At 37.0% G+C, this 12445-nt stretch overlaps 1 protein-coding gene across 6 annotated transcripts in view; it reads left to right on the forward strand.

The window, feature by feature from the left end:
- Positions 1–12445, forward strand: part of RPS6KA3 (ribosomal protein S6 kinase A3) — a 117644-nt gene that overhangs the window by 58591 nt on the left and 46608 nt on the right. For all 6 annotated transcript variants that reach the window (XM_044235668.1, XM_044235665.1, XM_044235664.1 and 3 more), the window contains one exon: positions 4587–4668. In XM_044235668.1, coding sequence (XP_044091603.1) covers positions 4587–4668 — 82 coding nt within the window. The remainder of the gene's footprint in view (positions 1–4586; positions 4669–12445) is intronic.

Raw genomic sequence — 12445 nt, forward strand, 5'->3', positions numbered from 1 at the left:
CAATCTTTCCTCCAAAATATCCCTACTACCAGCAGAAAGTGAATGTCTACTCCCAAGGAATTAGGGGAGGAGGATTACCGCTATGAGTATAAAATTTTGGAGATTTACAACTTGTCTTTAAACTGAATATAAAAGGGATGCCTGGGTGGCTCAGTCAGTCAAGCGTCTGCCTTCAGCTCAGGTCCTGGGATCAAGTCCCACGTTGGACTCCTTGCTTAGCAGAGACCCTGCTTTTCCCTCTGCCTGCCACTCCCCCTGCTTGTGCTCCCGCATGCTCTCTTGCTCACTCTCTAACAAATAAATAAATTATTTTATTAATTAATTAAAGTGAATGCTGAGGTTACATTCTAATCAATGATACCCATGTTTGTCTTTAACATCAAAAATGTTTCACAAAGCCACCAACTAAACTTGCCCCTGAAGATGCAACATCTTCATCATTTTGCTTCAAATATTCCTTATCCCCCTGCTGCATATTTTCTGTCCTCCATTTAGAGAAGTACAATATTATGATTACTATTATTTGATCTAACTACTCTGTTTCTCAGTAAGAGGAAGATTCTGAGATTGCATTCAGCTTTCACACTGCAGTGCTTGTTTACCACCTCCCTGTGAGGAAATACCTGACGATAATATGGTCTGTAAGCTCCAAAACAATACCACTTTAGCTTCCTAGTGTGTTTTAGGGGGACTATTTAGCAGTTCTTGGCTAATATAGGTAATTTATTATAGCTGTTAACCTCCTTTAAACCCAAAGTGATGCTTTTATTTCAAATATTGGTTAAGTAGACAGTAGAATATGATGGTTGCAAGTTTGGGCTCTCGGTCAACTAGATATGAATTTGATTTTTTTTCTTCTACTTGTTACATGTGCTTGAGCAAGTTACTTAACCTCTCCAAGCCCCGTTTTCCTCTTCCAGCCAGTCATTAAGTATTGAAATCCCTCAAGGTTCCATTCTAGGTTGCCCTCTCACTCTGTACTCCCACTAATTATTTTCTCTATGCCCACTATCATAATTATAACCCATATACAGCTGTCCTGACAGATTTCTCTCCAATCTAGATCATGCCTCTAAGCTCTGAATTCTATGTACAGCTGCATATTTTGTTCTCTTCACATGATTCAAAGGCAGTTTAAATTCAACATCTCTACAACCAAAGTCAGGATTTTCCCCTGCCCCCGCCAACCTGTCCTGTTTCATTTTTCTCTGCAACTATGAACGGCATCCAGTTAAGCAAGCCAAGAACTTGGGAGACATTTTTGAACTACCTTCTACTGCCTATCTTTTCTCTTGCCTCTCCCCACCAAGTATGTACTATCAGCAAGTCCTATTGATTTAGTAAAGATTTCTCAAATCGTGCCTGTCCTCTCCTTCTCCACTGCTACTCCTGAAGTCTTTGCCACCCCCATTTCTCCTTGGGGTGTTGAAGGAGGCTCCTAACTAGAACTAAATTTGTTCTTTCCTCAAGCCACTATTTACGTGACAGCCAACAAGAGCTAATCTTATACTTCAGTAGGTTCCTTTAAGCCTTTAGGATAAAAGCATACTGTTAAGATGAGGAACCCCTTGTTCTGGTGCCTAGTTACCTGAAAAGCACCACTTTATGTATTTTTCACTATCCATGTTCTGGCTACCTTGGCCCCTTTTTTTCCAGTCCTTAAGCATCTGGCTCCATCCCACTAGAAAGCCTTTGCACATGCAATTTCCACTTGGTGAAACACCCCACCCCACCCTTTCCTCATCTTAACTAGTGCCTCTCATGTTTATGATCTCAAAGAAGTCTTCTCTGCCATTCTAAGTCAAATTCTATTTTACCCTGTCAGAACATTATATACTTCATCTTCACAGCACTCACCACAATTGCAGTTTTTCATGTGTGTAACTGCTCAATGGCTATTTCCTCCACTAGACTCTGTGTTCTTTCCATGAGTGCAGGAGACATGCTTTGTACCATGTCTTAGCATTGAGCTAGTAGCACAGTACCTAGCATATAATTCTGGAAAGAAGTAATGAGTAAATAATAGTCCTGAGCTCATAGGTTAGTAGTGAGAATCAAATAATAAAAGACCAAGCACATAATATCTGCTATGAAATTGTATTATCATGCAGTCATATTATGGATAAACCCAAATAGACTGGTTTCTTTCTATACATTAGATTTTCAGGGAACACCGTATTTAAAGTTGCCAGGAGTTAGCATGCATCTCCCTTTATTTCTTTAAAAGTAACTTAAATACCTTACTATAAATAGCAAACATTCTTTCTTACTCATCCTAAAAAGCCCGTGTAAGCCAAGGAAACAGGGATGACCTGTCAGAGCTTAGAATAGCTTCATGGGGGGTTCGAAAGGTCATGAATGCTCTGGCTGGGGAAGATCCGATGGCATCTTGGACTACTGCTGCTCCTGCTGCCCTTAACTGGTGACCTGCCAGAGGGAACAGATGACGAGTGCCTGAGCAAGGGCACAGAACTGGGTGGTGGCCCGATTCTTGTTCAGTACCTCCACTGTGACACTAGTCAAATTATTTAACCTCTCTAAGCCCTAGCTTGGGCAGCTATAAATAGGCATTCCTTAGTCCACCTGTCTCCCAAAATTATCATGGTGATGTATTACAAATGCTTGTGAAGGTCCTTTGCAAACCAAGAAGTGCTGAAAAGTGTTAAGGTACTTTCAAAGAAGGGTGAAAAAGGTTTGGAATCCACAAGGGGAATTTTTCTTGTGGAATGGCACAAAGAAGCTTGATTAGGGAATCTTAAGGATAAATACCAAATAAATCCTAATTATCTCCACCTAATTAGAATTTATTTCTGTTAAAAAATATATTAATAAGGGCGCCTGGGTGGCTCAGTGGGTTAAAAGCCTCTGCCTGGGATGCCTGGGTGGCTCAGTTGGTTGGACGACTGCCTTCGACTCAGGTCATGATCCCGGAGTCCCGGGATCGAGTCCCGCATCAGGCTTCCAGCTCCATGGGGAGTCTGCTTCGCTCTCTGACCTTCTCCTCGCTCGTGCTCTCTCTCACTGTCTCTCTCTCAAATAAATAAATAAAATCTTTAAAAAAAAAAAAAAAGCCTCTGCCTTCCGCTCAGGTCATGATCCCAGGGTCCTGGGATCGAGCCCTGCATCGGGCTGTCTGCTCAGCAGGGAGCCTGCTTCCTCCTCTCTCTCTCTACCTGCCTCTCCACCTACTTGTGATCTGTCAAATAAATAAATAAAATCTTTAAAAATATATTAATAATCTGATTACCTTTAACATGTGAACATCATTCCATCTTAGGAACCTGATTAAGAATGCTTTTTTCTCTCTAGTTTAGCTCACTGCTAGCTGGCTAAAAGGAACTAAGGGTGGGGCATCATAGGAGGACAAGAGGGAGTGATTTGGAGAGAGGAACACACAGTGCATCCAGGTTTCTGTGCAGGTTGTGGTGCTCTTCACTAAACTTTGGAGGTCATTGCCAATCACCTTTGGCACAGTTTCTCAAAATGAGAATGCCTCGCCCTAGAATCTGTTGGATGTAGCATTTTTTGATTTTTGCTAATAGCCTGGCATGCTAGAGCAGATAATTGAGAGCTGACCTGAAAGTTAAATTCTTGATTATAATTGCTTCTCTTCCCATCTGTGGCAACTCAATAGCAACTGCTGGGAAAGAATAGTTAGAAGAAAAAAGTTGAAATTCAGATCCATCTAGTGAGAATGTTTAAGATTGAATGAAAAAGATCATGAGTCACTATACTGTATACCGGACACTAGTATTACACTGTATGTTAACTAATTGGAATTGAAATAAAAACTTTAAAAAAAGATCACAGACCTAATGGTCAAAATAAACAGGAAAGATGTATAGTTTTGTATTAGCCATGTTATAGCATGACTGTGAATTATGTAGAGCAGACTTTATTCATTTTGCATAAATTTCACACTAGATTTTAAAAACAGCTAAAAATAATTTGGAAAATCAAGAGGCTCAGTAACATACATAGGAACTGTGTTCTTCATATTTAGGTATATGTGATAATTTGATTTTTCAAAGGTCGAAATGTAGGGTTCTATCTTAAGTCACATTAAATAGTTGTGAGTAGGCTTCTTCAGTGTGTTTTAAATTGTTCTTCCCAGCAATGAGAAATTTATGTGCAGTTTTCTTACACAGAAAAGACCAATTATCAGTGATTAATTGTATCAATGGAAAATTGTGGTCCAGGGACACTCCTGTATGACAATTTTTATCAGATCAAAAAATTTTTATTTTGTTAAAAGCAGAGCATGACCACTTATGTTATACTTTAAACATGTTGGACTTTTATCTGATTACACAATTTAAAGATTTTTGTCTTATATGTTACATGCTTTTTGGGAATTGGCAGACAACAAAAAGAAAGAAAACAGTATGTTCACTTATGTTGACACCCCAAGTTATTACCACTGTTTACGACTCATTATATTTATAATTGATACATGAGAAAAAATAAGCATCTACGGCATAACGGAATCTCTTTAGTACTACACAGTATTACTGGAAGGGTTTTATTTTTAACAGTGGCATAGTTTGTACTTTGTAAAACTTATTTTCTCTCTCATTTAAATACAGGTTTTTTTAGTCAAAAAAATCTCAGGCTCTGATGCTAGACAGCTTTATGCCATGAAAGTATTGAAGAAGGCCACATTGAAAGGTAAGTGCTAGAACTGTTTATACTGTTTGCATAGTTTAAGCAAACTACAAGGTCTCAACAGATCTCCAGTGATTCCTAGGCCAGTTACTTATATTCTGAATCTGTTCCTGTTACTGTCTTTAAGTTTAAACTTTATTTTAATGAATTTTTCCTACTGGGCTAGGAATCACATGACTAGTGAGAATGGGCATTGCCATGTTAAAGAAAAAGTTTTATAAATTCATCTTGGGCTCATGCAAATAAAGGTTTAGAAAATTCAGACTGGGTTTGATTCATCTCAGATTAATGTGATTATTTTAATGTTTTGAAAACCTACTGATTTATCAAATGAAAAATAGCTTTTATTTTAAGGACTTTATCATCTTGACTTCTGGTCTCCAAGTTTTTTATTTTAAGCCTCTGATTTTGAACAATCTTATGTAGGATTTGACTCTTTTAGGTAAATAGTCATTTAGAAGAAATTATACGTAATTTCTAAAATACTTAAATCTTTTTTTTTAAAGATTTCTTTATTTATTGACAGAGAGAGAGTACAAGTAGATAGAGTGGCAGGCAGAAGAAGAGGGCGAAGCAGGTTCCCTCCAAGCAGGGAGCCTGATTCGGGGCTCAATTCTAGGACCCCGGGATCATGACCTAATCCAAAGGCAGCCGCTCAACCTACTGAGCCACCCAGGCACCCCTTAAATCTTCTATTTAGTAGTTTTATTTTACCCCATAACCTCTGGTTGTTAATGTTATTGATTCCCAGCATCATTTTTTTCCTCTTCAATTTACATGTAATTTTATTTATTTTATTTTATTTTTTAAAATTTTATTTATTTGACAGAGAGAGACACAGCGGGAGAGGGAACACAAGCAGGGGGAGTGGGAGAGGGAGAAGCGGGCTTCCCACAGAGCGAGGAGCGTGACGTGGGGCTCTCTCCCAGGACTCTGGGATCATGACCTGAGCCGAAGGCAGACGCTTAATGACTGAGCCACCTAGGCACCCTACATGTAATTTTAAAGCTTTTAAAATATTTAGGAAGGAATATTTGTGATGATCATTTATTATTTCTGATGTTAATCTTTCCAGTTAGTGACCTAACCTGGATATCATCATTCCAAGAAATTCTACAATTCTTTATAAACACCATCCTTTGCTTTCTTTCTCTTGCTCCCTTCCTGAATGTATTTTCTTTCCTAGCTAGTCTCTACAACTGGCACACTACTTACTTGATTCTTGCTAGGACCAGAGAATTAAATTATGTCCTCAGTGCCCTACTTTATATCACTACTTGTGTGACTTTATGCTTACTCCCAAGTTAAAAAACTACATCAGTGGAACTTAAACAAAAGAGGTCATTCACAAAAACAACAAAAGTAGGTTTCATATATTTGATGAGCTCTGTGTTGTACATAATATACATAAACTATAAAACTGAAAAATCTAAAAGAAATCAGGAAAGGAAATAAATGCGCAATTCCTTTTAGAGAAGGCTAACTGTTGTTAAGAATCTTAGTATTCATCCGGCCATCCACTTAGCTCCATATCCCCAAGATTCCAATTGAATTTTCCCTTAAATATTTAAAATTTTATTTGAAAAGCGTACACCTCAAAGAGAATAGGTGCTATGCTGTATGGCAAACCAGGTGTACAGAACAATGAGAAATAATGATTCCACAAATTTTGTTTGAAAGACTCCTTAGCAACCTGGAAAAATTAGTCTTAAATAAACCTTATGCCATAAAAAAATCGAACAGTCTAACTGAATTTTATAACTTAACACATCTAGGAAACTTGTGAAGAGATATTGAGCAAATTACAAGGTTTTTTTTGTTTGTTTTTTGGTTTTTTTTTTCAATTTATTTATTTTCAGAAAAACATTATTCATTATTTTTTCACCACACCCAGTGCTCCATGCAAGCCGTGCCCTCTATAATACCCACCACCTGGTACCCCAACCTCCCACCCCCCCACCACTTCAAACCCCTCAGATTGTTTTTCAGAGTCCATAGTCTCTCATGGTTCACCTCCCCTTCCAATTTACCCAAATTCCCTACTCCTCTCTAACGCCCCTTGTCCTCCATGCTATTTGTTATGCTCCACAAATAAGTGAAACCATATGATAATTGACTCTCTCTGCTTGACTTATTTCACTCAGCATAATCTCTTCCAGTCCCGTCCATGTTGCTACAAAAGTTGGGTATTCATCCTTTCTGATGGAGGCATAATACTCCATAGGGTATATGGAGCAAATTACAAGTTATAAACAGATTGACACTGCAAAAATATTTAGCCTTTCACACAATGAAACATAGTATAAATAAGAAATCATGAAATTATTCACCTCAAATATTAGAAAATAATAATATAAGGAATGAGTACAGGGCTCCTAGGGGCCAAACCTAGAACAATTTGAACATTACAATAATTATAGTGATGGATTACAAACCACTGAAGTCAAACAAAAATCCATGGATTGATCTATAAATTAAGTAATATGGAGCAAGGGAGAGCTCTTCCTTACAGTAGAATTACAAATAATATATATAAAAGGAATAATTGAATTAGGAGGTCCTGAAAAGTAGTATTACAACCTCTACCTAAAGGATTTCAGAATTTTATGAAAGGGGATAAAATAATGTTTGGAAAAATGTTCCATTTTGCTGATAAAGAAATACGTGGAAAATAATGTTAACATTTCATACAATGGAAGCATAAACTGGAAAGTGGTTTTGCAATAAATACAGAGAAGCATTATTGCTGCTAAATTAACCTGAGGAAATAATCTCAGAGAAAGAATTCATGCACTTGAAAACTCTCATAGCAATATTAATTTATAATGTTGAGAATTTGGAAATCACACAAATATTGAAAAATAGAGGAATGTTTAAAAATTATACTATTTAATAGGATATTATTTAAAAGAAATATTTCAAATGTAATCCCCAAAGTGAACTTAATGAAAATATGTAAGTCAACAGTTAGAACAAATTTGGCTACCACAAGTATGTAAAATTACACGGATATAAGCTATAGAAGAAACCCTAGAAAAATGAAAATATTTGACATATTGGAATTGTAAGGTGTCAGATAATTTTTAGTGCATTCTTAAGTTCAATTTTAATTTTTACCAAAGTAATATGTATATAGAATCTTATAAAATAATACTGCTTTGCCAACTCTCCTCCCTATCCCAGTTCTCAAACCTCAGAGACAATGACTTTTGTCTCCTTAACTGCTATTTCTGTCATTCATATCCACATTCCGTACTCTTAATTGCAATTCTTTGATTATTTTCATTTGGTGACAATTTACTGACTTCCTAACATAGCAGATTAGGATTTAGTTCTCTCATACTACCACCCACACATAATTTTGCCTTTCATGTCTGCCCAGCAATGTTTTCATTATTACAGCTTGGTTGGTTGGTTGATTTATTTATCAGAGAGAGAGAGAGAGAGAGAGAGAGCGAGTGCACAAGCAGGGAGAACAGCAGGTAGAGGGAGAAGCAGGTTCCCCACTGAGCAAGGAACCAGATTCTGGGTTCCATCCCAGTACCCTGTGATCATGACCAGAGCTGAAAGCAGACACTGACTGAGCCACCCATGTGTCCCACATTATTACAGCTTCGTAAGAACTGTTCCTAACTGAGCCAGATAGTATACTGGAGTCACATTACCTTCATATCTTTGCTGTATTAGATCTCATTTTCTGAATTCTGTGTCTACTCTTTCTCAGTTCACTTTCCAGTCTGTAGAATACATCTCCTAGTAGCTACCTCAGAAAGGGTGAATGGATGGTAAAATTTTTGTGACCTTGAATGTCTTAAAATGCCCTTATTCTACCTTATCAGTTAATTTATAATTTGACTGAGTATAAAATTCTAGGTGAGAAATAATTTTCCCTCAGATATTTGAAGGCATAGTTTCCATTGTCTTCCAGTTTCCTGTGTTGCAATTATGAGGTTTATTGCAGTACTGACTTCCATTCCTTTGTACGTAAGCTGCTTTTCCTCTTTGGAAGTTTTTAGAACCACTCAATTCTTTATCCCTGTTGTTCTGGAATTTGTACAATGGTATTTCTTTAGTGTGAACTTTTGAAATTTACCATATCAGGTATGGGATGGTCTCTTTCAATCTAGAAATTCACTTCAGTTTTGGCCAAGTATTTTGTTATTTCTTCCCCATTTTGTAACTCCTGCTCTTTGAATATGTTGGATTTCATGGATCATTTAATTTTTTTCCTTGCTGTTTTCTAGTTTTGTCTTTTTCCCCCTATTTTCTAGGAAATATACCAATTATCTTTCAAACTTCCTATAGACATTTTTGTTTCTACCATTATTTTTAATTTCCTAGATTTTCCTTGTTCTCTTCTATTTTTAAAAACTTTCTAGTATGGAAAGTGTCAGACATTTACAGAAAGAAACAAAAGAAATGGAGGGGGTGCCTGGGTGGCTCAGTGGGTTAAAGCCTCTGCCTTCAGCTCAGGTCCTGGGATCGAGCCCCGCATCGGGCTCTCTGCTCCGTGGAAAGCCTGCTTCCTCCCCTCTCTCTCTCTGCCCGTCTCTCTGCCTACTTGTGATATCTCTCTCTGTCAAATAAATAAATAAAATCTTTAAAAAAAAAAAAGAAAGAAATGGAGAACCTCCATATAACCTCCTTGCTGCCTCAGCATTTCTCAACTCATGGTCAATTTTTTTTGGCTTTGCGTCCTTTCTTTTCCCCTCTCTTGATACTATGATGCAAATCCTAGACATTGTACAATTTCTTCCATAAATATTTTAGTATATATCTCTAAAGGTTAGAGATTCTTGAATAATATAACTATATTACTATACCTAAAAAATTAATATGCAGATATCTAATCAATGTTTGAATTTCCACTTTTTCTTTCTTTTTGCAGTTTGTTTTAATTGAGATCTATATCTCTATTTTGTAGTTAGTTGATTCTCTTTAAGTCTTTTAATCTATGAACTCTGTCTCCATTTTTTTTTGGTAGTTTATCTGTTGAAGATACTGGTTCCTTGCACCCTAACCCTTTTTTTTTTTTAAATATTTTATTTATTTATTTGAGAGAGAGACAGTGAGAGAGAACATGAGCGAGGAGAAGGTCAGAGAGAGAAGCAGACTCCCCCTGGAGCTGGGAGTCCGATGCGGGACTCGATCCCAGGACTCTGGGATCATGACCTGAGCCGAAGGCAGTCGTCCAACCAACTGAGCCACCCAGGCGTCCCACCCTAACCCTTTTTAAAGCTTCTAATTTCATGGGTGCCATATAGTCTCTGCTCTGTTGAGGCATATAAATTATTATGGGGTTGATTTTTAAGTTTTCTCCTCTTCTTTACATTGTCTCTGTTACCCTTTATTCCTTTTTTTCCTGTTTATTTTTATAACTGTTTTTCATCTTTAGAGCCTTTCCTCAAATGCTTGGGGATCCTTTGCTATCTTTTTCACATTTAAGAGTGAGATACCAGGGCACCTGGGTGGCTCAGTTGGTTGAGTGTCCAACTCTTGCTTTCAGCTCAGGTCATGATCTCAGGGTCGTGAGATCAAGCCCCACTTTGGGCTCCAAGCTCAGTTGGGAGTCCACTTGAGATTCTCCCCTTCTCCCTCTGCACCTTTTCTCTCTCTCTCTCTCTCTCAAATAAATAAATCTTTTAAAAAGAGTAAGTTACCAAATAGCCAACTGGAAAGAGTTCTCTGGCAAGAATTTCCTTATTTCTCATTGACGTCATTCCCTCAGGCTTAGCTTTTAGCTTTCTCTTATCTACTGTGTAAGTTACCACTTACTCATCTTCTGCTCTTGCTTTCTCACCCTGTTCTTTGTCCTTGTGAGCTTATGCATAATTTTTCCATTATCATAATTTCATTGGAGCTTTGGAAGAATGTAGAAAGTAAAACATTTATGTTTAACCAGAAGTCTCTTTCCATTTCAGGTTTCCTATTAATACAATAAATGGGGTCAAGTAGAAGTCATTAGTGTTAAGTTGAGTTTATAGGGACTTTTGTCCTAATACAGTAGTCTGTGGGCCTCAAAGTTTCTTAATACATAATCCTAGAAACATAAACAGCATTTCTTCTTGTTCACTCTTACATTCAAGTCAAGGAGGATTTAAAATATAATAGCTTCTATATGAGAAAAATTATCTCAGAGGAATGTGGTTGCTTTGCCAGCATGAGTCATTATTAACAAATTCTATTTTAGGGTTTAGAGTTTAGCCAATATAAAACATGCCTTCTTCTAAACCAGTATATCCTAATCAAAATTCTTGATTTTAGGATTATTTATATTTGTCAGTGGGACTTTACATGATAAAAGAAACCAGATTAGAATTATTACACTGTCCTACCTCAGACAAAATGAAGGAATTCTTGAGTAAGTAAATCTCGCTGCTCATTTTCAACTAAACAAGTTCTCATCAGCGTTACATGTAAGGAAACCACCTCACAAGATAATCATAATCATAATGGGAAAAAATCATCTTTTTCTAGCCTCTCATTTTATAGAGAAGGAAGCAGCAAGTCCCTGAGCAGTGTAAGAATTTGAGCAGGTAATTCATCTAGTTACTAGCAGGGCCACTGAAACCTGTAGTTCCTGACTCCCAAATAATTGTTCTTTTCATTGTGATAGAATAATAGATGAGGGATATGCAGTAAATATACTGATGGTTATTTTTGCTGCTCACTGAGCAGAGAGGTGTGTTTTAAGTGATAAACTTTGTAATCCTTGTATAATTATCGAAAGATAGAAATTTGGAATTCAGCTTTAAGGTAATAGAAACTGAATCCAAGATCATATGGGTAGCAGTATAAAAGCACAAATATGGGCTAGACTGGAACAGAGTTATCAGCAGACCTAGGTGATGAACCTTATTTATATAAATAATAGAAACGGTCTGTTGGTTAAAAGACACCAGTTGTGATAGGATAAGATAATGAAATCATAGAGTGATACTGAATTTGATATACTTGTTGCTGGACAAGTCATTTAAAAGAGCTTTGTAGATCTCAAGAGCAAAATGATTTCTATATCTGGTTTGCCCATTTTCAGTCGCTGGCACTGAAATCTCCCAATTGAAAGTGGAAAATTGGTAGAATCGGAAACATAGGATTTTGTTTTAGATTCTTTGTTTCCTTTTTTCCAGGGGTCTTATTTCTGTTTTTAAATATCTGGTCACTTTATATTGAAGAAAATACCAGTTCATCTTTTTCTCTGTCCCTACCCTCCAACTCCTACAGAAGACTCTTTTCCTGGTTCTTTCTGCTTAATCTTTGACATAACCATTCAGTCCTTCTGGCCTGAAGAATGCAAGTCATTTATGATTTATCCTTATTATGCAACAGAAAAAAATAATAAAATTTTAATGAATGATCATGTTCACTTCTTAAATCCATTGAGCTACCAACACAGAATACTTACCAGAATGTATTCTATTTAGTTAGTTGTCTGTCATTCCCATCAGATTATGAGCTTCCTGAAGAATATTTTGTTTGTATTTGTGTCTCGGTACCGGTTACATAGAATTTGCTCAGGGAATCATTGATTGGTAAAAGAGAGCCTTATCTGTAAGATGAAACGTAAATTTATCTGCCATTCCAGATTGTCAAGAATCTGGGTCTTTCCAGTTTAACCTCCCCAATTTCCATACAGTTTGGTTCCTTTCTCTTCCTTATGCATGCCTCCATGTCCTTGCTTGCTCTGGCACTCCATACCTGGACTTCTCTTCTTTAGGTCTGACCTTCCCATCCATCTAAATTCCACTCCAAAAGTGCCTAACTCCACCTCTTCCTTCAT

This window comes from Neovison vison, chromosome X, assembly GCF_020171115.1.
Source record: "Neovison vison isolate M4711 chromosome X, ASM_NN_V1, whole genome shotgun sequence".
In the NCBI taxonomy this organism is placed as follows: Eukaryota; Metazoa; Chordata; class Mammalia; order Carnivora; family Mustelidae; genus Neogale; species Neogale vison.